General features: G+C 36.8%; 1 protein-coding gene across 2 annotated transcripts in view; it reads right to left on the bottom strand.

The window, feature by feature from the left end:
* DACH1 (dachshund family transcription factor 1) overlaps positions 1 to 27,618 on the bottom strand; it is a 397,236-nt gene that overhangs the window by 368,626 nt on the left and 992 nt on the right. For both annotated transcript variants that reach the window (XM_049647052.1, XM_049647053.1), the window contains exon 2: positions 27,072 to 27,602. In XM_049647052.1, coding sequence (XP_049503009.1) covers positions 27,072 to 27,602 — 531 coding nt within the window. The remainder of the gene's footprint in view (positions 1 to 27,071; positions 27,603 to 27,618) is intronic.

Genomic DNA, 27,618 nt, shown 5'->3' on the forward strand with positions numbered 1-27,618 from the left:
GTGTGTATATATATATATACATATATATATACATATATATATATGTATATATATATGGTGGAGTATTGAAGGGTCACCTTATTTGAAGAATATTAGCAAAAAAAGTTCAGTGAGAACAATGAATTATTCCTTAATAGATGTCACAGTAGTAGTTCTCTAGGTTGTTTTTTATTGTAATTATGTTCTCTTATTTAACAAAGACATTTTTTGTATATACAAAAAGTCACCAATTTAGTGAAGGAAAGAGTCTTTCTCTTAAGTAGACTCTAAGAATTAGATTGGGTACCTAAGTTAGATAAATAGAATTATCAATAAAATGAGGATATAGGGAAACCAAATTCTGGTATCAACCCCTTGAAAGAATCATGTCTCCCAAACCAAGGTGCATCACTGTTTATAAGCTATCTGGTATGAGAATGTTGAGTTAAAAAGTAATTTTGGGGGCGCCTGGGTGGCGCAGTCGGTTAAGCATCCGACTTCAGCTCAGGTCACTATCTCGCGGTCCGCGAGTTCGAGCCCCGCGTCGGGCTCTGGGCTGATGGCTCAGAGCCTGGAGCCTGCTTCTGATTCCGTGTCTCCCTCTCTCTGCCCCTCCCCCGTTCATGCTCTGTCTCTCTCTGTCTCAAAAATAAATAAACGTTAAAAAAAAATTTTTTTTTTAAAAAGTAATTTTGAAGCAATTTTAGTTTGTTTATGTTGAGATTGATTTACATTAGATCAATCTCTTACTCTTTAAGTGGTATCATGATATTCATTTGCTGTCCCTAATTGTTAGTGTTGATTTTTTTTTAATTTGTTTTTCTTAATGTTTGTATTTATTTTTGAGACAGAGAGAGACAGAGCATGAACGGGGGAGGGGCAGAGAGAGAGGGCGACACAGAATCCGAAGCAGGCTCCAGGCTCTGAGCCATCAGCACAGAGCCCGATGCGGGGCTCAAATTCACGGACTGTGAGATCATGACCTGAGCCGAAGTCGGACGCTCAACCGACTGAGCCACCCAGGCACCCCAGTGTTGATTTTAAAGTACAATCCTGAACACTTGTCTTACCTTCTAGCATTGGAATAAATCACCTTGGGTCAGCCCATAAATTCACTCTGCAAGCTGAATCTGCTGCTGCCTTCCGTGGAGTTTGTGGTCTGCAGCAGCAGCTTTCCTACAGAAAGGTCAGCAGAGAGTTTAAGGTGAACTCTGTTAACAGAGCTTTCATTTTTAATCAATGGTATTTTTCGAATTCCGGTACAGAATGTTCTCCTCTTTTGACACTAGTTATTATCACAAGTATAGAATCAAACACAATAAAGGTATTTCTTAGAGTCCTAATCATGACTCAGCAGCATAGAAAGACCTGCTCTCTGCAAATCTCTATCTTTGACTTCCATTTAACTTTGAATAATTCATAATGGAAAAATAATATTTGACCTCTGGAATTTGAGAATATTTTTTTCTTTTAAAAGTTGATAAGTGGTTTTGAAAAAGTTATTTGAAGCCAGGAGACATAAAAGCAGTGTTTTTAATGTCATAGAAAAACTATTAAAATGTTGTCAATTCATAAAGGAATTACCAAATCTCTCGGAAAATCCCATTCATTATTTTATGGCTACAGTCCACACCTCCTAAATCTCATCTCAAAATTTCTTCCAAAGTTCACACCCAAACTCTGGTTCCTTTCCTGATTTTGCCCTTGAATCCCAGATACATGCTTTTGACATCAGCTGGATAATACTAAGGAACTAGAACTCAAAGCCTTCAAAATGGAATTATTTACATTCACCAAAAACTTCTCTTCTTCATGGTCTTATGACTCACAATACTGTTTGCTCATCAAATACTAGAGAGTTCATCTTAACTCACTTCTCTTTCCTCAAACATCTCATTAAGTATGTGTTAATTTAATTTCTCTTTTATCTTTTTTCTTCCCTCAATTTTCATGACTGCTCCCTTAAGCTAAAGCCTCGGTTATTTCAAACTGGATTACTGTAATAGTCTCTAGCTTAACATTTTCTAGTTCACGCTTCTAAGGGTCAGAGTGTTCTCTATCCAAAACACAACTCTAATCATATCATTTCTCCAAGTAAGAATCTTTCAACAGAAATACATCTTCCACTGATTTTTCATCATTACCATAATGTTCAAATTCCTTAGTCATCTCACATAAGAACCCTCCTGAGCTTGCCAGTGTCTATATTTGCAACCCAATCTCCCACCCCTGGTTAACAAGTATATCCCGATCTCCAGCCAGACCAATCTACAATCTTTGGAAATGATATTAGTGTCTTTTCAAAGAATTGTCACTCTGAGGTGCCTGGCTAGCTCAGTGGGTTGAACATCCGACTCTTGATTTTGACTCAGGTCATGATCCCAGGGTCATGGAATCAAGCCCCACAGCAGACTACACACTGAGCACGGAGCCATCTGAAGATTCTCTCTCTCTCTCTCCCCCTACCCCTCTCTCCTATTTAGGCTCTTTCTCTCTAAAATAAAAAATAGGGGCGCCTGGGTGGCTCAGTCAGTTGGGCGGCCAATTTCGGCTCAGGTCATGATCTCACAGTTCGTGAGTTCAAGCCCCGCGTCGGGCTCTGTGCTGACAGCTCAGAGCCTGGAGCCTGTTTCAGATTCTGTGTCTCCCTCTCTCTGACCCTCCCCCGTTCATGCTCTGTCTCTCTCTATCTCAAAAATAAATAAACGTTAAAAAAAATTTAAAAAAATAAAGCAAACTAAAATAAAATAATAAAATAACTGAATAAATAAATAAATAAATGTCATTCTAGGCATTTGCACATTTGTGTCTCATTTTGTTTTAATTTCAGAAGACTTAATTAAATTCACTAATATAGATGTATCCTTTGCTCATACTACAAAATTAGAATAAAGAACAGTGAAAGATGCGAAATGAACGAAAGGAACAGAAAGGGATAAAGTGAAAAGAGAGCAAGCCAATAAAATATGTAAAAAGAACACAGTAAAGTTCTAAAGGCCATACCAATATCTGAGCAGATAAATTTGATTCTAATTTTCATCATGTTCATGTCTTTATGCTTGGATTTCAAGAGAGGTGTGATTTATAGACTTGAAGGAAGAGTTTATCACTTTTCTTTCTGTCTTAAAAAAGATAAAGAGCATGTGTAAAATTAAGGGAGGACACGCAAAAAAAATCTTAGCCTATATCTAGAGTATGAAGGCACAGTTGCTCTGTTGGTCCAAGGAAATATTTTACGGTGTGTTTTAAAAGCCTACAAGGGCAATCTTCATAGGGAGAGCCTTCATTTTCCAGAGAGCCATGATGTTTTCTGAAACCTAAAATGTGTGGATGTTATGAAGTCACAAGATTTTAACCAGAAAAAGTTTGTAAACGTTAAACCTTTTTGTTTACTTCTTTATTGTCTTCCAAATCTGCCTTGTATATACTTCTCTATTTTCCTCACAGGTTGCTAACAGCAGTAATGTAATATTTTAGTATTTATCTGTATGGTGCAGCAACTCAAAATAGAACATTAAAAACATAATTCTATCTGTTTTCTAACGAGGAAGCAATTTCTTCTTGAATTTTATCTCTAGAAACACCCAAAAGTTTAAGCTGTTGGTCAGTGACAGGATATGCCCATTTTTCTCAATCCACTGGAAGGATACTTGAATCGAAGTACTTGTCACCATGAATAAGCTGTGAGATGTTGGTGAACATTAAATTTAGTTACAGCTGCCAGCCTAGAGTCTGCTCTGGACGGTGGTTGTCTCACGTAAGCAAACACATCTGTTTGTGACATTGGAGACAACCAAGTATTATTAGTGAGTGGGACTGGACTCTCTAGTAATGGGAAAACCTTTCTATAGTTTTCTAAGGTCACTGTACAACTGCCACCAGGAAGCTGGACACCATGGTCTTTCTACTGACTAACTGTAAGTGCTAATTCTTGACTTCTCTTTCCCAAGTACGACCCGGAATACAGGGAAAAAGGAAAATGGTACAGGACAGTTAATGAATTCCTACTAAACCTCTATGCAGTTTATGAATTCTAGGACATTTAACTTTCATTTTCAGTCTCCTTTCCTTAAAATTTTTTTTTTAAGTTTATTTATTTTTGAGACAGGGAGAGACAGAGCATGAACGGGGGAGGGTCAGAGAGAGGGAGAACACAGAATCTGAAACAGGCTCCAGGCTCCGAGCTGTCAGCACAGAGCCCGATGTGGGGCTCGAACTCACAAAGCGCAAGATCATGACCTGAGCCGAAGTCAGCCACTTAACCGACTGAGCCACCCAGGCGCCCCCGGTCTCCTTTCCTTAAATCCTCATCTTGCTGGGTAGGTGTTACGCTCCCTTACAACTGAGAAAACTGAAGCTCAAATGGGTTTTTGCACCTCTCCTTAGGGTAGGAGTGCAGCGTAGGATAAGAGACCAACTCCGTTTAATACTTACTTATTAGTATTGGGTGATTTATTTAACTTCTCTGTAACTCAGTGCCCTCCCTGGAAAATGGAAATAGGGCTGTTGTGGGGATTACATGAAATAAGGAATGTACTAGGTTAGTGTCTGGAGTAAGTGCACAAAAAACAGGATTAACAACAGAAGAGGAATAACCATCCCGTGGTGCAAAGGCAGATTTTGTAGAAGACGCTGACAGCGGAGTCAAGTGAGAAACGGAGGAAGAGCATGAATTCCAAGGAGACTTGGAAATAGGATGATAAAGAATTATAAGGAATTGTTAGTGGAGAAAGACCAAAAAAAAAAAAAAATACAGGAGATACTTTACATATACTCACCTACTATTCAAAGTCAAATTTTTAAATATTTCTCTTAGAATTTACTCAGCAAAGTTGATAATGGGCTGAATAATGATTTCCCAGTCAAAAGCTATCTAACTGTTCTGACTTGTTGAAGACTTGTGGGTGTCCTGTTAGAACACTGGCTAACAAGATGAATATTGAAGTGGGGACATAACCCATTTAAAGGGATTCTTAATTTCCAATAACATTTCACAGCTTGTGGACTAGAAGTACCTCTACCATTCCAATATCAAAACTACTACATTATGAAAATTGTGTATGGCTCCTTATTTACTGTCCTACATTACCTGAAAGTGATTTGAAGTACAGCCATGATGCTTCTGGGACTCTATTCGATTTTGAAAAACAACAGCACTCTAAATTCTGAATCTGCGACACTACAATGAAATTTACATTTCTTCAAGAAACTTTTATTTATTAGACACAAACAAGTGAAGATAAAATTCAGTTTGAATATACTATATACCAAGACCTGACTGCAGTGCCCTTGGATGAGACAGCATAATGAACCAAAGAAAAAGTGCATGGACCATGCATTGTGTTAGGATTTCATAGAAAGGTATATGTATTGTGAAGGTTACGGGCAACTTTGCGCCTTGCTTAAACCTGGTACCATTTATTGCTTAAAAACATTTAAATGAGCATACTATTTGCGCAAAAGTACCACTGTTGCCCTAGGGAAGCCATAAATGCAAAGGCTCAAACTTCTTAGCAGAAAAAGGACAGAACGAGATCTTTAAGGTCAGGAGTCTCTAGAGGAAGTGAAAATGGCACTGCTTCCTTTCAGGGGATCCTTGTCTTTTCACAGAAGTGTCCCTCACCTGAATCCTGGCACTAAAAGTTACAAAGGAGGAAGTAAAGGTTTGAGACTCCCAAGAGCATGAACAAATAGAATTTAAAACTGCATGATTCTGGTGTGTTTAAAATTACCATCTTAAAGCAGAACTACTGAGGTTTTCCATGAATTTACTTCTTTCACATAATATTGTTAGTTTCATATGACATAAGGTGTGACTAAGTAGTTCAAATCATCCTGGACCGGCCACCCAGGCAGGGATAAAAGGGTGGCAAAGCAAAGGCACCATCATCAGTCTACTGATGAACTCAATTCTGAATTCACACAAATCGTTAAAAACCTCAAGGCCCAAGCCACTTTTTCAACACACAGTTGATGTAATTCAGCAAACAACCACTAAAAACACAGGAATCATTGCTAAAACTTATATGTAAACACTACACCTTCTCTCTTGAATTAGTGTTAAATGATATACCTCTTTGTCTTGATTTATTTAATATATTAACACGCAAGACTTTGATGAAACACTATATATTAACAGAAAAATTCTATATATTTAGTGCTACCACAGTTAACTCCTTACCTTAACTGTAGATATCCTAGAACAAGAGTTCCATCACTTTCCACACATAATAATTACCTGGTAAAGAAACATTATTTCCCACACTTGATTAAAGTGAATAAACAAAAATGAGCACAGTGACACACGTACCCTACCTACCAAAGGAACTTGCACATCACAGAAATGTGCCAATCTGATAAACAACAAGTTCTTCATATGGAGTATGAGGATGCCAAAATATCAAAGTACCTTTTCTGCTGCGGGAAAAAAAAAAATTAAAGATCTAAGGATCAAAAAGAATAGCAAACTATCTGGACGGAAGAAGGCATACAGGTGGGTAATTGAGATGGGATGATGAGGCTTATTTCAAAAAACATATGAAGGAAAACAGACCCAACCCCAAACTTTCCATGGCTACTTTCCAGTTTAAAAACCAGGAAGCGATTGGTACAAACTCTGCCGAGAGTAGGCTTTTGTACTACACAACTAAGGTTTAAATCCCAACTCTATGCCCAGATGAATAGATTTTGAGCTTCTAAAAATAGCCTATTTGTAACTACTAGAAATGATAACCTTTGAGTAATAGGTGTGGCTTACTCTAATAATAGTACTCAGTGGAACTATAAAACAGGCACAGAGGGTGAATTAGAATCTGTCAGGAAAGGACTGGAATTACAATAGATGATAGCCCAATTATTCTTATATATTTCTTACTCCCCACCAATAACCATTGATCTGAAGGCATGAATTAGTTTAATAAATTAATACTGTAATTGTTCTCAATTTTATCTTATCGGTAAAATTTGACCGTACTGTATGGTTTGTTTTGTGGTAAGGTTCCCTTTGATGATAATGAACTCAAAATTTAAAAAATACATCGTAACAAGATTGAAGAAATAAAAAAGGCGTAAGAGAATATACTGTTTTACTTGGAAGGGTATACAATAGGCTTCTATCTCTTAAAGAGATGATGAAAATTAATCCACAGTGTTAATGGATATAAAACTTAATGTCACTTCTGCATTTCTCATGAAGAAATAAATTACAACTGGCTTGCTCTACACCGTCAGTGTAACAATGATTCTAAAAATCTCAGAACTATAAACAATATTAAAGTTTTCCCATAAAATTACTAAATTGCTACAGACACAGAGCACACACATACATCTTGAATATTTTCAAGAAATGAATATTATGACTATTTTTTCCAAACAATTTATAATTGTCAACCTATAGTCAATATTAGAGTCACAGGTTAACTGTTATTTGAATAGAAAAACATAACATAGAAAATAAAGTTCTAAAATTGAATTGCCTCACTTCAATTCCCTTCGATTGCTATGTACTAGCTGTGTAATTGTGAGCAAGTTAACTAACTGCTCTGATCCTCAGTGCCCTTAACATTCTTTAAAGTCAGATTGAACCTGCCTCTAATGGCTACTATATGGAGTGAAAGAAAAAGAGATATCCTACTGAACACATTTCTAACATATAATAATCACAGATAATAGTAGTGATAAGTCTTATCATCGGTAGTGTTTTAAACAGCAGACGTATATACCCTTACATTTGGTCTGGCCGTTCAATTCGAATTTCAGGTGCTTAAAAAAAACTTTTTTTGGGGGCGCCTGGGTGGCTCAGTCGGTTAGGCATCCAACTCCGGCTCAGGTCATGATCTCGCGGTCCGTGAGTTCAAGCCCCGCATCAGGCTCTGTGCTGACAGCTCAGAGCCTGGAGCCTGTTTCGGATTCTGTGTCTCCCTCTCTCTCTGACCCTCCCCTGTTCATGCTGTCTCTCCCTGTCTCAAAAATAAATAAACGTTAAAAAAAATTTAAAAAAAAAACTTTTTTTTAATGTTTATTTATTTTTGAGAGGGAGAGAGAGAGAGCAGGGGAGGGGCAGAGGGAGAGAGGGAGACACAGGATCTTAAGCAGGCTCCAGGCTCTGAGCTGTCAGCACAGAGCCCAATGCAGGGCTCGAACTCTAACTGTGAAATCATGACCTGAGCCAAAGTTGGACGCTTAACCAACTGAGCCACCCAGGTGCCCCATGAATTTCAGGTGCTTTAAAAATTATGTACGTGGGGACCTTTCATAATTAATCCAATGGCTAAACATTAATTAATAATAACTGACATGAAGACAAAATCTCAACCTTACAAACCTATGGGTGTAACATATACAAGGTTTAAATATGTGTGCTTTAAGTACTACAAGAACATGGGATACATTCAGGAAGCAAAGACATCTTATATTCTACTTAAGAACTAATATTCTACATGTTTATTTTGGTTTTTTTTTCCTACATCAAAGTCTCAAACATTTCTATTCATGCTTTAATTTCTTGATCATAATAAAAAAATGCTCTAAAACTAAGAATCTCATAAGAATATTTTAATATAATTCAGTAATATGCAAACAACATTTCTTTTAAAAAGTCAATTGTACTTATAATAAGAGTGCCTACTATATGCCAGAAAATACTTGAAAGTTTTAACAATAGGTGCAACATAATCTTCTACAATAATCCCAGGGAGGTAATTATTATTCACCAGAAATTAAATTTACTCAAGTTTCTAAGTTAGTTAAGAAGTTCAAGAAATAGCCAACTATGCTCTTTCAGCAAAACCTCTATAGATACATTTAAAACTGTTAACAATTGATCACAAATATTTCAAAACTTTAGATACATAAAGGAAAAATGCAGCAAAAGAAATCCACCTGGGTTTCTCCTCCTCTTGTGAATTTTAGACATGAAATGCTTTTGTAGACAAATGCCAAGGAGAAAATCAATCAGATCCAATTTCAACAACCTACTAAATTTCACAATATAACAAGGGAGAAACAGTGTGTGTTACATAATTTACAAAAATGTCAAGACATTGTCATAAATCTACAAACAAAAGCAGAACAATGGTATTCTGAAATAGGGAACATTATATTATATTGATGAGTTCACAAAATACTTGGCAGACACCAAATTTTATGTTAAGATGCTTGAATGCCTATCCCAAATTTATTTTCAAAATAGGAGACTACAGAAAATAATCATTTGGGGGATTTGGGGATGTTTGGTAGAGAATAATTATAGATTATGTATTTGGTTTAAGAAAATCCTAGAGACATAACTATAATAGAATGCTCTAGCCAATTTAAAAAGAAATCAAAGTTTCGATAGCACCTGCTTTAGCATAAAGAAAAAGAAAATAACTGATTTAAATTCCTCTGGAATCTCTACTTTCTTAGAGAATTGCATGGCAGTTACCATAGATATTGAATGACATTCTCTGCGAAATTAAGTAAGTTATCCTTTCATATGCTGTGGCTATATTTTGTCTTTTTTTGCTTTTCAAAGATTTAACCATGTTAACCATTACTAAAAATATTTTTGAAAGGCACTGCCAATAAAATTTTAGTAATATTATATTTCTAAAAAGACTTTGTAATTTTTCAAAATTCCCAAATTCTTCGTCCCAGTTGTTATAATTCCACTGTTATTTCCTTAAAAAGAGGTGAGAAGTGTGATAGCAAGGACCAAAGTAGAATTTTCTTTATGCTTTTATAAGCTGTTCTGGTAAAAGGAGTTTAAAAATTCAATTGGGTAAGAACATTTAAGGTCTAGTATCTTAGCAACTTTGAAGTATATAATTGTACACTTTAAAGTTGTGGAATGTTATATGTAGATTATATCTCAATAAAGAAGTAATTGAGAATTCTAAAGAGATAACAACTCTTCAAAAGTACCTTACCATTTCTGAAATGCTTTCAAATAACTATTATCACATTCCTATTCTCGCAACCTTCTTTTGAAATAAATAGAAAAGTTATCTTCATTATCCCTATTTTACATTTGACAATATGGAGGTTCCAGTTGACTAACCCAACATCTCCCAGCTAGTAATTGATATCATCGGAACTTGAAATCAAGTTTCTTGATTGTTCTCATGACTCCAAGTTGTCTATAGATGAGTAAATCTCAAATCTACAGCTATTGTGGTAATGAAATACTTCTCTTGGATCCTCATGACAATTTCTTTTGGAAATAACATAATAATATTTTTGTTGGAAACAATCCCCTCAAATTATGCTTATTAACAAAGACTTCACACCCGAATTTTCACGTATGTCTTGAGAATTGAATATTCTTGCTAACCTAGCTAACAAAAGTGAACTAGAGAAGACAAAAATATATCTGTCAGTTGACTTGACACAGTCACAACTGTTTTACTCATCTTGGCCATGCCTCGGAGATCTGAAAACATCCATTTCAACATTTGACAGCATATTAACAGTCTCAATATTGTGGACTCCTGTTCAGTTTGCTATAGGCAAGAGATCGTGCCATTACACAAGCCAGTAGATCGATTGGTCTTTGGTAGAATCTTAGTTTAAGACTCTTTAAGGCACTGATTTATGCACAATTGATCTGATCAGCCATGCAGTCAATGTGATTTATTAGCTAAGATGGCCAAAACCCTTTTTTCTCCTTTTTCATGCAGTAGTAATTCACCTCATTAGAGGTGGAATCATTATAGGAAGCTACTGAGAAATAAGAAGTTGAACCTGCTGGCCTGACTCTTTATTTCCCCCCAATCTCTGGATCTACCCACCAGTAACAGCTAAGACCAGAGCTGCTGTGTGCACATGCAGAAGCCAGTGAGCTCGCGCCATGGCTGGAAATGGATGGATCGATTAACAGGGATTCTAACACTCCTCCGCTCTGAGACCGTTTGCAGACAGCAAACTTGTTCGTTTAGCTTCATGAGAAACTCATTCATTTCATTTCTGGCACACATTTTTTTCTTTATTTAGCCACAGTAAGACAAATGACTTGTATTACCTTGTAATTATGGTGTTTAACTAAACACAAGACCAACAATGTGTATAACAAGGGATGGCAACCTGTGGTGTCCACGTGGACACGTGCGTGCGTGCACATACACACACACACACACACACACACACACACACACACACACATTTATACTCCCAATGTTACACAAGACCTAATTCTGAATAGCCCAGAAAGGTTCACCAATGGGTAAAATACACATGTAAATTTGCCAACCAGTTATATTTTCTATAATATTTGGGGGGGGGGGATATCCATAGCTTATATATGGTATAAACATTCCTTTCCTCTCTTTAAGGTCTATCCCCCACCCAGGTCCTTTATCTGAAGTCTCTACTGACCTTAAACTTATTAACAAATAGTTAAGGGAGGAGGTATAGGATGGTAAGGTAGGGCCATTCCATGAAACAGTTCTACTTTAGAACAGAGTATTTACTCGACACCTCCTCTTCCTTCCATTCATTCTGCTGCTAAGAGTGCAAAGCCAGGAATCTTAACTCAAGTAGCCTCAGTCATGCATTTGCCTTTGACTTAATAGAGATTCTGCACATCACAGTGATTTCATAGGATAATAGCTGCCCCCTATACCTCATCTTTTTCTAAAAGAATAAGCATTCTGCCACTTCCCTGCCTGCCCCCCACCCACACTATGGATGGAATAAATGAATATGCAATACTCTACGACTAAAGATTTGACAGCCACCCATTAGAATGATTATGCAGTACAAAAATGTTGAGGGGTAGTACATTATTTCACTACATATGTGCTATATAAATTGTGAATTGCTTTTATTAAGAAATCCAGATTTACTTAAGCCCAGTTATGTAATTTCTGTACAAAAGTCTACTATGAGCTCTATCTTTGATTCACTTTGACAGATGACTCTTTTAGAATATGCTGAATGAATGTACAATTTTTAAGCTGTACATTGTTTCAATAAGACAAGCCTTAAAATAAAACAAAGAACAAAATAATTTGCAAAATATATGAATGCTTTTATAACTCTCCCAGGAGGGAGAACACCACCTGTCCTTATTACTAAATCAGCAACGTTAAAATGCCAACACATTTAGTTATTGAACTAGTTCAAAAGAAATACGGGGTGTGTGTGTGTGTGTGTGTGTGTGTGTGTATTTGTGGTGTGATGTGTGTGTTTGCACATTTGTAATCACATATTCAAAACCAGAAACCTTTACTGAAAAGATCTCAGGTGAAAATTTTGCTGTATAAGAACCATATCAGTCAGGGAAAATATAATCTGGGATCTGGAACTCTTATTCTCATTGGTTCTTTTCTATTAACCATCAAAACTTTCCCTTTCATCTTCCCTATTTAATAGAGATAAGTTGAAAGCAAGTGGCTTCTCTTGATTTAGATTTCTGTTTCAAAACTTTGGCTGGATTAGTATTTGTTAATTATCTATTTATTAAGAGGGTTACAACTCCAGGTTTATCATACATTTAAAAATTTACATTATAAATTACATTATATTTTTACATTAGAATTCATAAAATTCAATTTATTTAGATATAAGTCCAATTCTCCAAATAAAACCTTGCTTATGTTATCAATGGCTTAACATAAATTTTCTTTTCCTTTAGTTAATTGTATTTTCTCAGCACCAGTTTTATAAATAGAGTAAGACACTCAAGGGAAAATATTCAGCTGGTACAGAGTGGCTTTCTGGTTGCTGAAATCATTCACTCTTTGGACTTGTGAACCACAAAGCACCCACAGCTCAACAAATCCCAACACAGCACATGCCATGTCACGTCTTACTGCTGTAACATAGTCCTCACATTCTACCCTCCCAATATAGCTAAACAGCTCCATATTGATGAGGATAGCAACAACTGACATCACAGTCTATGGACTACAGTCCTGCCATTAAGCATATGCTATTACTATTTAAAGAATTCAAATTTATCTTAACTCGGGACCACTTGGGATGAATATTTTAGTTAGAGACCCAAAATGTTCTTATGATATTCTCTCATGTAATTTTGTTCCAAAGTAGATATGTGATCTAGTAAAATTCTCCATGGGTTCTGCACTGGTTTAAACAGCGAGTGTACAATCTCTGCCTAGTTAAGCTACACATTTACATGGTGAGAGTGCCAATGAGTATGTTTCATCAGACATTCCTGGAAGCTGTCTGGCCAATAGGAGTGGTTTGAAACGGTTCCCTAATCACTGTTGAAATCACTGATAGTACTGTCTGTCCACACTATGACAGACAAAAGCTGAAATGTATTAAACATAGCAATCCATCATCTTGCAGATGGAAAGCAGGAGCCAGGCCAGTTCAGAGGCAGTGACTACCCGCTGCCTAACAAAGGCCGGAGCCCTGACAGTTCAGTCCCTTCCTAGCTCCTCACTACCACCCCTCCATCTAAGATGAATGAATGTAATCAATGAGGGAGAAAGCCTGCTGAGGACCTCAAATTCAAACATTGTTACATTTAAAGTGCTGCTTTTTTTTCCCCCTAATCAGAACTGTTGCTTCAACAATTTTCTCCAAATATTAAAAGATGGGTATTTATGTAAACAAATGAATGAATAAATGAATGGACTGTGTTTTCAAGAAAGCATATCCTTGGAAAATACTGCATTGGTATACCATTAAGTTTGGAGAGCCAGCTTTGAAACAAAGTTCTGATACCAACTCAGAGGAAGTTAAAAAAAATCACTAAATTAAGGGCAAGTTTACATTGTGTCAAGCAACTTAATAGTGATGTTCTCTTTGAATGGCCAGGGGATTATTATTTCTAAATAAGCACCAAATAGAAATGAAATGCTATTTGCTAAAGTTCAATTCATTTTGCATACTTGTTTCTAATAGGACAAATGAGTCACAAAATAGCCAAAGGGACAGAAAGAACCCTCAACTGCTAACAGCACATTAACAAAGTATAGAAACGAAAGGCACTTTTCTTTGGATTTCAGCCTTGTCATTTCCAATTTTCTGCTCCTTGGACATGCTTGTATTCAAATTCTGGAACATCTATTCAGCATATCAATCCTAATTAGACAATCTGGGTCTGGAAAGGATGAGAGCTGGGTCATTTGCATAATTTAATCATAAATACTCAGTGATACATATTTCCAAATGCATTTGTACAATTATCTTTTCATCCTTGGGGCAATGGTATTAATATGATTAGGCAATATTTCTGGAAAAAACAGACAAGTATGCACTCTTTTTAACTGCAGCTTAGGGCGATATGAAAAATTAATTAATTTCTGAAGAAAATCAATTTCTCTACGTGACCACATTAGACATTGCTAAACCAAGACTCAGAAACCTCTCTCAATCACTACATTTTATCAGGCCCTTCTAAATTCTGATTAGTAGGTGAACAATTCAATAGAAAAACTAGTAATGTATCAAAAGGCATCTTAAATTTTGAAGAGATCTTTCTGTCTAGTTTTCATTTCGGTATACTACCCTGCTTTACTTAAACGCATTGTTATTTAACCAGTCAATGAGAAGCCTGTGCTTTTGGTGTGAACTCATCTTGAGTGATCTTTTATTAATGTACATTAACCAATTTCAAGGACAATAGGATAGGGTTACTTTTGAAATGCTTTTTCAAGAAATGGATTTATATTCACCTAAAATAATCCTAATTCGCACAAGACTGTTTATTATGGAAACAATCAGATAACCTAAGTTGTCCCAAAAAGTACCATTGTTATAAGAAAAACATTATAACACACTTAGCAGAGATATAAGAACCCAGGTGGCTAATCTGATTTTTTAAAAAGAGATTCGGCTTTGTATGTTGATTAGTACAAAAGAAAGAAATCACATTTGTGAGTTTAAATGCACTATTCTTTTCTTTTCAATCAAATGAAAAAGTAGAAATTACTGCATGCAAATATTCAATATTCATTTAATTTGCATAAAGGTGCTTGAACAAATTTTTGATTCTAACAAGCTCATTTTTCATGCGTTTTGTCTTTCATCCTAATCTAGCATCTGTCATTCCTTTTTGAAGTTATTATCGGCCCAATTCCCTCTTGGACATGGTTGCTGGGTGACCGGTATCTTAGCACCCACTTTGACAGGAACAGATGTGAATCTGATCAAGAGATTTCCCAAGAGTACCTGAAATCACAAACAACTTTTGTGAAAAACAAACAGCATCCCTGTCATGGGCCCTTATTTAACCTACTCCCCAAAAGAAAGAGCTAAGAAGTTTACTCTAGATCAAATATACCATTTTTAATTTTATTTCCTAAACTTGGAGCAAAATAAATTTTAAAATATTACATTTTCACACTGTTAAAATTGGGGAAACCAATCTGAATTTCAACAGCTCAAAAACCTGTTTTTATTCTGTTTGGGGCTAGATGCTTAAAGGTAAATTTCATGATAAGCATTTATATTTTCATGCACAATTTCACTAGAGTTTCTACCAAAAAAACAACAAGATCACTACGAGGATAATTTAGATGATAAAGATATTTAAGAAGATGAAACGTAGTTTGGTGTTGGAAGGCTTTCTACATTAAGTATGACGTAGAATCTTGTACAACATTAAGGATTACTCTACTCATAGAGAATTATCTAAAATATAAAAGTTCTATCTCTCATGCATTTTATGGCAAACATTTTTAAAGTATTTTTTCTTTTTGCAGTTCATGTGGTGTACCATCAATCATTATTGGAAATGGACCTGCAAAGTGCCACTAGAAGACAAAAAAGGTCACAGAAACTTCATATTATCACCATTACAAAAGTCAGAATAGGTTGCCTCTCCTGAACCAGATTCTTTTTTAGAACAGCATAATGTGGTTGGGTCATGTGATCCACCCCCTTTCCTTCCTTTTGTCAGATTGAGAGAAAGTGAAGAGCAAGAGCCATGTTAAATCATCATCAAACTAGTTGGGTCAAACTTCCAAATGAAATATTTAATCAAATGTTGATATTTTAGGGGCGTCTGGGTGGCTCAGTCAGTTGAGCGTCCAACTTAGGCTCGGGTCATGATTTCCCGGTTTGTGAGGTTGAGCCCCGCGTCGGGCTCTGTGCTGACAGCTCAGCACCTGGAGCCTGCTTCGGATTCTGTGTCTCCTCCTCTCTCTGCCCCTCCCCTGCTCATGCTCTGTCTCTCAATAATAAATAAACGTTAAAAAAAATGTTGATATTTTATAAATATGGCATCAAAGTAATCTTAGGGAACATCCAAATAATTGATTTAATTTTTCAGCCTCATTCCAGTGTCAAGACAATGCAGAAAAATGTTAGCTTATGGTGAAAGCAAGATATTTTCTTTTGCCACCTAACAGCCAATAAAAAAGAAAAAACAACATATGTTTAAAGCTCTAAATATTTTCTCCTTGATTATTTTGACTTATGATAGTAAGGAAAGTGGTATACTTTCCACTGGAAATTTCAATGTTTTCCTCTAAGAATTGATTTGTTATAAGCATTGTTACTAGGAATTTTTATGTTTGGTTCTTGTAGGAAAATAACCAATCATCCAAACGGTTTTATTAATGTTAAGTGAAAAAAAAAAGGTGAAAAGTCTTTAAAATTATTTTTAATTTTGAATTGGGGAAGGAACATGCTAAGCTTGGTTCCAAAATCCTATCATGAAATTATTTAGTCATCATAATTGTAACAGCAGATATTTGAGTAGGGGTAAAAATGTACGCATGTTGCTTTATCTTTCATAAAGTGTTGCTGTGCATGTAGGATTGAGAACAAGTCATTCTATATGGAGAATGTTCGGTAGTCTCATGATGGTCATTTAATACCATCAATTATAAGCAAAGAGACACTATAGCCTTATCCATTTACATTCGTTATCCATTGGTATATGTAGGATATAGCATTTTGGTATTACAGAAAATAAGCAAGCTATTACCCACCTATTGTGAACACATGATTAACTTCAGTTTTACAGTGTAGGCCCAACCACATAAAGTACATACAACTAAAACAGGAATAGCTTTTATGTATCCAATTTATCATTAACCACCTTCATGTGTTACTATTAGTGGTAAAAGCAGGCTTCAGGAAATCCCTTCATATAGTCCAACAAAAAGTAAAATAAGGAATATAACCTTTTAAAATGCAAGTCTAAGAAAATTAAACTTATCCATTAAAAATCCTTACTCTGAAATGTTATCACAGGGAGCAACTCCCTAAAAAAGTTTCTTCCTCTCCTTGGGCTGACTCTTTAGTGGAGGGAAATCAATAAAAAGTACAAAATAAATGTCCGATTAAACAATTTTGTGTTTAAACTACTTATATCTAGGACGTATATTTAAAACATAGATACTTCGTTTTTAAAAGTAACATCTTACTCCCATGTGAAAACGTGAATATCTGCAAAATTTTGATGACACTTTGGCTTACTGGTGAAGTGTCATTTATGAATGATATTTTTTAAATTTCCTAAAAACACCTAGTTACTAAATTTGGTAGCCAAACAGGTGTTAACAGAAAGAAAAATCAAATTTGACCCAGAAGGCTCCAATATTAAGGTTTGAATTGGGATCAGTTCATTCCTTTCCCATGGGGTAACTTGTATAAATGTAATTCTATGGTTTCATAAAAGCAGGTCAAGTTTCTATCCCTGGGGGTCTTTTGGCAATTTGAAGCATGGAAGCACTGTTGCTGGCTACAAGTTCAAATCTGCATGTACTATCAATGGGGTGAAGAAAAAAATCAGTGAACAGCAGACGTATATTCATCTTGGATTATAATACGCACTTGTCAGAGGGTACTTAGAGGGTAAGAATAAGGGTGTCAGAGCTCACAAGTCATAAAATATCTTGAAATCATTTTTACTTATAAATATATACGCATACCAGATAATGCAAAAAGTAGTATGAAATATGTCTCTTTTTTGGTAACAAAATGCAAAGGTGAACTTGAATGTCATTTTGCATTTACTATGTGCAAGGTTGTTTTTAATTCCACAAGCTTTAGAGGAGGCAGAATTTTTCAAGTAGTCACTGTTTTTTAACCTCTTTTCTACTTCACCAAAAAATGCATGCATTCTTGCACTTTTACCAATGATGTAATGACTTGACAAATGCCATGGAATGATTGAGAAAGTAATTGATTTCATTTAACTGGACCTCTACCAGGTGTTTTGAAAGACAATGACAGTCCACTGCAAGAAGTGGTAATACACTTCTTATGTAGACCTGCAGATTAACCCCTGACCTCATTCCTAACTCATCGCATTGATGGCAAAGCTTTTAGAAGAGCAATCATTTTTTTTAAGTTATGAAATTGTTTTCCTATCATTTATCCACTGATTGTAAAGGATATGCTTGCTCCAAAGTGCAAGCAGCAATGAAATAAACTAATAAAAAAAATGGAGCAATGACATCAACCACATTAAATGTTATTCCATAATGTACAGATTCTAGTACCTAATAGTTTAATATCTAGTTCATACAAATAAGATAATTCTCTGACAAATATTTTCTGGAGAGAATTAAAAGTACACTTCAGTTATCATAAACATAAAGGTATAGGAAAAATTAAGATAAGTTTTTAATCATTGTCTTACTAACAATAGAACATTGTTTATTATAATTACACTTTAAAATATTTAAGTATAAATCATTTCTTTCGTGCTAAAATTAATTCTAAATATATTTTCTATTATCATTCAGTAAAACAGAATTTCTTTTTCAGTGTTATTTTATATTTCACTAAATTGCAGAAGGCAAAATTAAAGTCAGTTTTTTGGTAAAAGTTGTTTGTCCTCCGGCCCTATGTCCTACAAGAGTGTGTGTGTGTGTGTAGTGTGCGCGCATTTGGGGGGAGGGGGTGAAAGAATACAAACACACATACACATATATGTAAAAGTTTTTCTAATGAAGATATTATAATTATTTAAGCATAAAAACATAGACTACACATAGGCTACGGTTAATATAAACAAAGATATCCACCACCAAGACTTCTAAAATACTGATAAAAATTTTACACCTGTTGCATACACAAGGGCATCTATCTTAGTACAAAATGTGTGACTGGTAATAGGACAATTAAAAGTGTTCTAAATTATTCACTTAAAATCCAGAGGCCATTGAACTACATATTGCCTAACTCAAGAAACAGTATTATTTTGAAGATATTTTCAATATAAAATAGGAATTAACATTTTAGGATATGTCAGTATATTTTCGTAGAGTTGTGATAGGTTCAAAGATTTGTTACACCTTCAGCGATTTGCTTTGTTCATACGTAATATAGGGTTATGAATAATACAACCCATTTACTGTTGCTATTAATAAAATTGCAGAATATAATCAGTTTAAGATTTTAACAAAATACTTTGTATGCTTGATATGTGAATATAATAAAGTATTTCTTGATTAACATATTCTAGAGATTTATTTTCATTATCTTTCCTTAAGAAATGACCAGCATCCCTTAAATTGAATTAGCAAGTATTTACTGAAAATGCTTCTATGTGTTTCCATAAAATAATTCCCTTTTGGGGCGCCTGGGTGGCGCAGTCGGTTAAGCGTCCGACTTCAGCCAGGTCACAATCTCGCGGTCCGTGAGTTCGAGCCCCGCGTCGGGCTCTGGGCTGATGGCTCGGAGCCTGGAGCCTGTTTCCGATTCTGTGTCTCCCTCTCTCTCTGCCCCTCCCCCGTTCATGCTCTGTCTCTCTCTGTCCCAAAAATAAATTAAAAACTTTAAAAAATAATAATAATAATAATAATTCCCTTTCAACTAGTACTCTTTCTTTCCTGAATATGTCTTGTTTGTCCTTGATGAAAAGTATTATTTTCGTGTTGTGACTGGAAAAGCAACCTAATTGATACAATATAAATTCAAAGATAAGTTACACTGTGACTTTTTAATACTTTACCTCTCCATTCATTTATTCTAAGGAAAGAAAACATTCCTCAGCTCTTCAATGTTACGAACCAAAAGTAACCAATATACTAAATTGCCTATTTCATTATTGTTTTCGTGAAAATCATGCCTGAAAAGCATATTCAATTTTTTTGTCAACCATATATACTACCTTCAAAATCCACTGCAGGATTATTATAAGTCTACTTACATTAAATTACATTTATGTTCTTCATTTCATAGTAGTTTTGACTTCCTCTGAGAAACATGCAATGGATTCCAGGTATTATATTCATCTTATATAATAATATGTTTTAAATGCTTCAGCTAAGCTGTCTTCTTTTTAAATCATTGCTCTCTAAAACTTTTTTAAAAGCAAGTAGCTATTCACTGCATCACTGTGCTGCACAGTATTAGACATTTCAATATACTTATAAGCACAAAAATAGAAGAGCAATTAAATAATGATATAGTGAGTTTTCCAGTTTAGTAAAGTTGTCTTTGACAACTTTCACTCAAGTCACGTACTTTTATACATGTAAAAGAATCCCAGCCTGATATCCTGGACCAGCTCCAAGCTAATTTGAATCAGAAAGCAACAGGGCCACACCTTTAACAAAATTCAGTCATTGGCCACTTCAATATCCAACTTAGAAAACTACAGATGAATTTGTTTAAATGGGTGAATTAGAATCCTCTTAGCATATAAAGTAAGTCCAGGTAAGAATACACCAGAAATTTAAAATATATTTGGTTCAAGGTCCCTGGTTTTGGATTAAGTAACGATTTGAGTCATTCTCTATATGATTTTATATATCTGTATACCTATAGCTCTATCTCTATCTATATATGACTACATATACAAAGGGGATGATTGTCTGCTATTTTATTCAACTAATTTTAATTCTATCATTACTTTGAAAAACAGTAAAATTTCACTGATTGTCTAATTGACTAATTTATATTGAATGGATAAAAATTCTGTTCATAGTCATTTGCACATTTAAATATCATGAACTGTAACACACACACTCTTTACAAATTCTTAGAAGACTTCTCAAAGTAAATAGGTACATCAAAATAAAGTGACCCACGAGTTGATCTAATAATAACAAATTACTGGACCAAACGTAAATATACTAATCTCGGCGTTCTTGTTTTCCAAAGAAACAATTTGGTAAACTAATCTCAGTATCTGAATGAAGTAATTTCTGTATTGTGGCATATACTAAAAAGCACATATCAACAATTAAAAGTTATTTTGAAAGACACTTACTGTAGCAAAAAATTACTTTTGCCTGGAAATACTTCAGACAAATTGAGAAGAAAAATAAAGGAATTTGAGCACAATGTGGGCTCACAGAGCGTCTGCTATGCCTGAAACACGTAAATGTGAAGATCAGGGCCTTTGATATGACACTCAGCTAAGCCCCATTTGGTGAGCTTTTAATTCAGGGTTTTCTTCATTAAAAAATAAATTACTGAACATAATAAATATAATGGAAAAGAGGTCCCCTAATGCAGTCTCAAAGCCTAAAAGTGTAAATATAAATGCATTCTTAGCTAAAATTTTTAACCTGTAGAACTTAAACAAGAATACACATGTATGGATATATATATGTATATATATAACTGACCAATCACAATCTAGTAACTCAGTAGTTAAGAGGATGGCACATGCTGGTACATGGTAAGGTCACTCTATTTTTATATCAATTCAAATATAAAATGATAAAACTTTATTTTAATTACATATTATTTATATTTAAATACCCAAATAGTTAATATCAACTTTATTTTATATTCCCTGTCATTTTAAAAGTCTATAACGATGTGATTTTTTTTTTCTGGTGAACAATCTGAAAATTAAATTCTTGAAAGATAAAATTCTGGCCAACTTTAACTTTTTTAAAGAAACAAGTGACGAAAACCTTAAAATCAAAATATTGGGTGAAATCTAGAAGACTCACCTGTCCCTATTTAGAAAGCTTACTTCATATAATTTCTTCAAAGATTCAAAGGGAAACAGTTTACAACCTGTGAGAGTTGCATTTCTTAAATTTTGCAATACATGGGTTCTATGTTGCTACTACAGTGCAATTTAAATGATTATTTTACTTGATTAACAAAGGCAATTGTATGAAACAATTTAGTAAAATAACTTGGAAAGAGAAAATAACACTAATTGATAGTCAAAGCACAAATTGTTCCTAAAATAACAACTACTTGGTTGCACATTAAGCTAATTTACAAATGCTACTTACATTCCAAAAACAAAACATCAAATGAGAAACAATAAAGCATATTATGTTTTCGTATGCTGGTGGATCACACATGGTAAATCACCAAAGAGAAGAGTGATTTATGCTCAAATCCAGCCAAGACTTTAATCAATATTGGGTGTCACATCTCAGGAGGTTGGGGGAGGTAGTGAGGCAAAAAGAGAATGGCTAATATTGGTCTCAGTAATTTATACGCAACTTCTGTGAAATGTAGATTAAACAAAAAAGTAACAGCAGATTTGGACTAATCAGAAGAAGGTTCACAAAGTCTGTATTAAATGTGATACAAAGAATTTATGTAAGGGAACTATGAAAACAAAAAAGTCTGTTTATTTTATATAATGTTTGCAGCTTCACAAAATAAAATATCCTATGTGCAAATCAAATTAAGTGTCTCAGAGCATTAGCTAATCATCTGTGGAGTTCAGAAAGTAAACCATCTTCATAACTATGTGCACTCTTTACAATAACGATTATGTGCATTACTGGAGACTAACTCAAGAAAAACAACAGGTTGAAAAATATCCAAATAACTCAAGAATTTGCATTACATAATACAATTTGATTGAACAAGGTAAATCCTAGGTTAGAATATTCTTAGATTTTGTTTATGTATTAATTAAACTATAACTTAGTAACAGTTTAAACGTATACAGAAACAAGTGGCAGAACCAAACTTAAAGTTGCATATTTTAGGCCTTACTCTTCTAATTATGTCATATTATTTAGGAAATGTTATAAAATGAAACATTAGGCTTTACAGGAGCCATTAATCGACTGTAATACAAAAACTTCAAAAGCATAGTCTCTCTTCATTCGAAGTAATTTTAATCTCTCTGTGCCAAGTATCGTAATTATCTGTGAGAAGTGAATCTGTATTTGTGTTGAAACTTTCTATTACCAATGCAGAAGTGTGTAAGTCCATGCCATTGAAAAACATGCAGTGGGGGAAATGTTCAATACATATAGACTGGTTCAGTTTGCCATCTTTATTAAAACTCCTGACAAACAACAGAGCCAAGTGTTGGAGAATATTTTATATTTCTTACAGTAAAATTGCATCCATATATTACTACTGGACAAAAAAAGACTTGAAAAGTCTTTCAATTTGCTGTCTATGGATAGTATTGACTTTTAAGACAAAGGAATACTATTTGTGAATATATCTATATGCATAAAAAATGTCTGATAAAACCAACTGGAATCTATTTAAGTTAAAAACCTCCACAATACTAGGGCTACATAAGACCCAAATCACAATCTGGTTTGAAAGATCCTGAAACAAAATCTCCCTCTGGCAATATTCAAAAAATAAACATTTTAGATAACACAATACAGCAGTCACTTTTTATTACCTGAATTCACAGAAAATTGAATCCTAACCCAAATCTACAAACAAGCGACTGACTCATACAAACAGAGGCTTGACCATGTACATAATTACTTTTCTTTTGTTGTTGCTGTTTAGTGGTTACCAGTTAATTAAGTGACCTCTGATGCACCAGCCAAGTTCATGCAACTAATGTTTAGTTTAAAAATAATAATTGGAGGAAGCTGATCAAGGTCAGACTCTGTCCTTTGACAACTTTTAAATATATTTCCTTACATATTCTCTCATTTTTGGACTCTTACTTTTAGCTTTACTATCAAGCAAGTGATAGTCTCTGTTTCATCTCCTTGTGGTAGTGACAGATGGCTTCAACATTTATTCTAGTTTTTATAGATAGCATACTGATGCAATAGCCCCAAGCAAATTAAATCCACTCTAAGGTTTGTCACCAACTTACTGAGCCACTTTGAGCAAGTTTATGAACCTTTTTTCTCTTTGATATCATTTTGGTTTCTCAGATTCCCTGGTATCTAAATGCTATCAAGAGACAGAATTAGATATATGTTCTGTAAAAAGATGAGAGTGCTAAGATTTGATGTTTCTTATACACTATGTATATATTATTTTATATAGTTTGCCTTTTGCACACTTTGTCTTACCCTGTGCATAAATTATTCCTTTAGATCGTCTCTTAAATAGCCAAAGGAGAAAGAAACCAGAATGAAAGAAATCAATATATCTAGGTGAATGAAAAAGGATCTTAATAGAAAAGGCATAAACTGGACTTGAATGGAAAGAGTAATTTTAGTTTTGAAGATCCAAGGTGCAAGTATTGTAGGTATTGCTTTCAAAGTTAAGAAATAAGACAGTAACACTTGTAATTATCATTAAAAATAATAGTGTAATATAATGCAAACAATATGTTTTAGTGACAGGGAGTTCCACGATAAGTTTTCTATTTTTTTTTTTTTACAGTTTTGATTTACAAATTGATTTTTTACAGGTTTGATTACAGTGCAGAGTTAAGAAAACCTAGGTAAAGATCTCCAATTACACATCTTCTAAGGTTAATGACTGCTGTATTTGCATGTATATAGGTTTGAGTAAGGCTTGTAGATGATGAAAGATCAAACGCAAGAGTAAATCAACAAACTAGCCACGTTTAACTTAAAAATAACCTGAAACTGAGTTTTAGAATAACACGTGTAATTGTAAAATATTAAGACGAGGTGATTGAAACATAATTAGAATATTGATGAAATATTTTTGAAGAGATATAATAGTTCTGTTGGATTTAACTTATGTTGGCTGTGAAAGTTTAAACTCCAGAGCTATTGTTAACCTCAGGGAAAAAAAAAAACTAATTAAAACATTTTTGTTAGTAACTTTAAGAATATTTTCCAACCGTATAGTGAGGACTTCAATTCCAAACACTAAGCAAAATTTCAGGGGAAAAAAAATCAAGGGAGTAATTATAAGAGGGGTACCACTACCTGCTTTACATTGATTGTAACGTTGCAGTCATTGAAAGAAGTTTTCTCTGGCAATTTTTGTGTGTGTGTGTGTTATGTGTAATGGTCATTAATTATCGAGTACAGTATGTGCTGTAAGAAACACACAAAGAGATTTCAAGAGCAGAATGGTTTGATTACTAAAGAGAAACACAGTAGCTTTTCACCAAATTACTAGATAGGTAGACAATTTCATAACAACCAACTGGCTTCAAATTTCAACTAGCATTCTTTCCAACTGTAACAATTTTCTGCCCTGATTTGAGTACTTTTAACAATACATTGTTGGCAAATATTTTATCCTCTGGACGTCCTAGGACTCCAATTATCTCGGTAAATGACGTTTAGTGATCAAGATCACCCCTCAATCTTTACTGCCACCTGTCCATCCTCTTGGGCACGCGCGCGCGTACACACATGCACGCGCTCTCAGCAGTCACCCAAAAATAATAGAAATGAAGGTTCAAAACCCAGACACACACTCAAGACCCCATGCAAAGGATGGCAAACAAGGAAAAGAGTTTCTGGCTAGGTCAGAATAGGACATTCGCAAGGTTCGAGTTGGAGTCAGCTTTCGTCTTACAGCCTTCCCGGGGCACTAGCCAGAAGTCTTCCAAGGAAGTAATAGCTAGGGGCTTTTTCACCCCTGTTTCCTTTTGGTCCCGTCCTACCCCTCTTTCCTTCGCAGCTCAGTTGCCCTAGCTCTATTAGGGGACACACCTCCTAAAAGAGTACAACTCTCTTCCTTCTCCCGGTCTTAAACTTATTTGGAGGGTATCGCAGTCCCCGCGCAAATTTTGCGCGCAGTTCCCACGCGTCCGCTTCTGGTATCCAACTTTCCCTACTCTCTTTCTCCAGGCATCTCAACTTTTCCCTCTGCCTGGAACGGGGGACCAGGCTGCACTGTGAAAGCGGGTGGAAAGAACATTTCCACCCCGAAACTGACAAGTTACCCCACTCCCGCCCCCTCTCGGTAGATCCTCCCCCAGTGAGCGTTCATTAGCATAAAACCGGTCGGGCCAGGCACCGGGTCCCCTGGCCTCCAGGGTTCGCGCGCTTTGCCGGGCTGTGGAAGCCACAGCACGGGGGATTCAGGTCTGCGGAACACCCCAGTGCAAAGCTTGCACCTGCTCATTGCGTGAGCTACTAACCTTCAAAAAAAAAAAAAAAAAAAAAAAAGGAAAGAAAGAAAAAAAAAGAAAAAGAAAAACAATTTGGAGAGAGAGAGAAAGAGAGTGTGTGCTTCAGTCTTCCTTCCCCATCTCTCCAGCTCATCTTCCAAGAGTCTCAGGCACCCGTCAACTCCCCCTGCAGAAGGAAACCCGCTGGTTCCCTCGCATCTGCCCCGGGGCAAACGTACCCCTTTATCTCCTTTGCACAAGCTCACAGGCGGCCACACGCACACGTGCGCGCACACACAGACCCCTCCCCTCAGCGGGCTTCCCCTCGGGGCTTTGGGACTGAGCTCGAAGCGGGTCCCCCGGGATCGCTCCGGGGCTTCTCGTCCTCGGAGGTCTTTTCCCTCCCGGCCTCGAAGAGGCCCAGGCCCGCAGCTTCCTCGCGGGCCCCTCACCCGGGGCGCGCCTTCCCGCTCCCGAACCCAGCGGGTCGGGGTCACGACCTCTCCCCGCCCCCGGGACGCCGCTCGGGCGCCGCCGACCAGCCCCGCCGGTGCCCCCCCCCCCCACCGGCTCGCGGTGGAACCCGGGTCCGAGGGAGCACACACTCTGGCAGCCGTGCTGTGAGGGTCCCCAGACGCTGGCGCGGCCCAGGAAGGGGGCTGTGGCTCCTGGAAATGCACGGTCCTCCTCCTTCCCGCCCCCTCCGCCCCGAGGCTCGCGGTTCCCGCGTCCCACAGCAGCCAAGCCCCTGCGCCCAGACGAGCAAGGTGGGGACCGGGCGGAAGAGCGAGATCTGGGCAGGGTGAGGTGCCAACTTGTCGGAGGGTCGGGAGCGGCTGGCGAGCCTCGAGGAAAGGGAGGAGAGGGCCGTGCTCTCCAGGGCGCGCGGCTCGCGGGCGCGCGGAGCTGGAGGCGCCAGGAAGGGAGCGAGGGAAGGGTGAGGAGGAGGCGGGAGGAAAGGGACCGCGGGCGGCGGAGGCTACCCTCCGCTCTTTACCTTGCGTTGGTGCAGTCATTGTAGAGGGTCTCGAAGTCCTTCCTGGAGATGAGTTTGCAGCGGTTCACTCCGGGCTGGATGGCGCCCAGTCCCCTCAGGATGCGAACCTGTTCCACATTGCACACCACCGGCGTGATCTCCAGCCGCTTCAGCTTGGTGTAGACCGTGTGCAAGCCCCCCACCAAGTGCTTCAGGAACAGGTCGAAAGCCTGGGGCAGGCAGATCAGCTCGCAGCCCTCCACCGTGAAGGAAGCCACTTTGGCCCCCCTCAGATCCACCATTTTGCACTCATTATTCTGAGGGGTGTTTTCCACTGGGGACGGGGTCGAGTACACGGGTTTCCCGGGGAGGGGGCCGCAGCTGCTGCTGCTGCTGCTGCTGCTGCTGCTGCTGCTGCTGCTGCTGCTACTGCTGCTGCTACTGCTGCTACTACTACTGCTGCTGCTGCCGGTGCTCGCGTTGATGGGGGTGCTGGAGGCGCCGCCGCCGCCGGCGCTAATGCCGCCGCCGCCGCCGCCGCTGCCGCCGCCGCCGCCGCCGCCGCCGC

This window comes from Panthera uncia (assembly GCF_023721935.1).
Source record: "Panthera uncia isolate 11264 chromosome A1 unlocalized genomic scaffold, Puncia_PCG_1.0 HiC_scaffold_16, whole genome shotgun sequence".
Classification (NCBI taxonomy): Eukaryota; Metazoa; Chordata; class Mammalia; order Carnivora; family Felidae; genus Panthera; species Panthera uncia.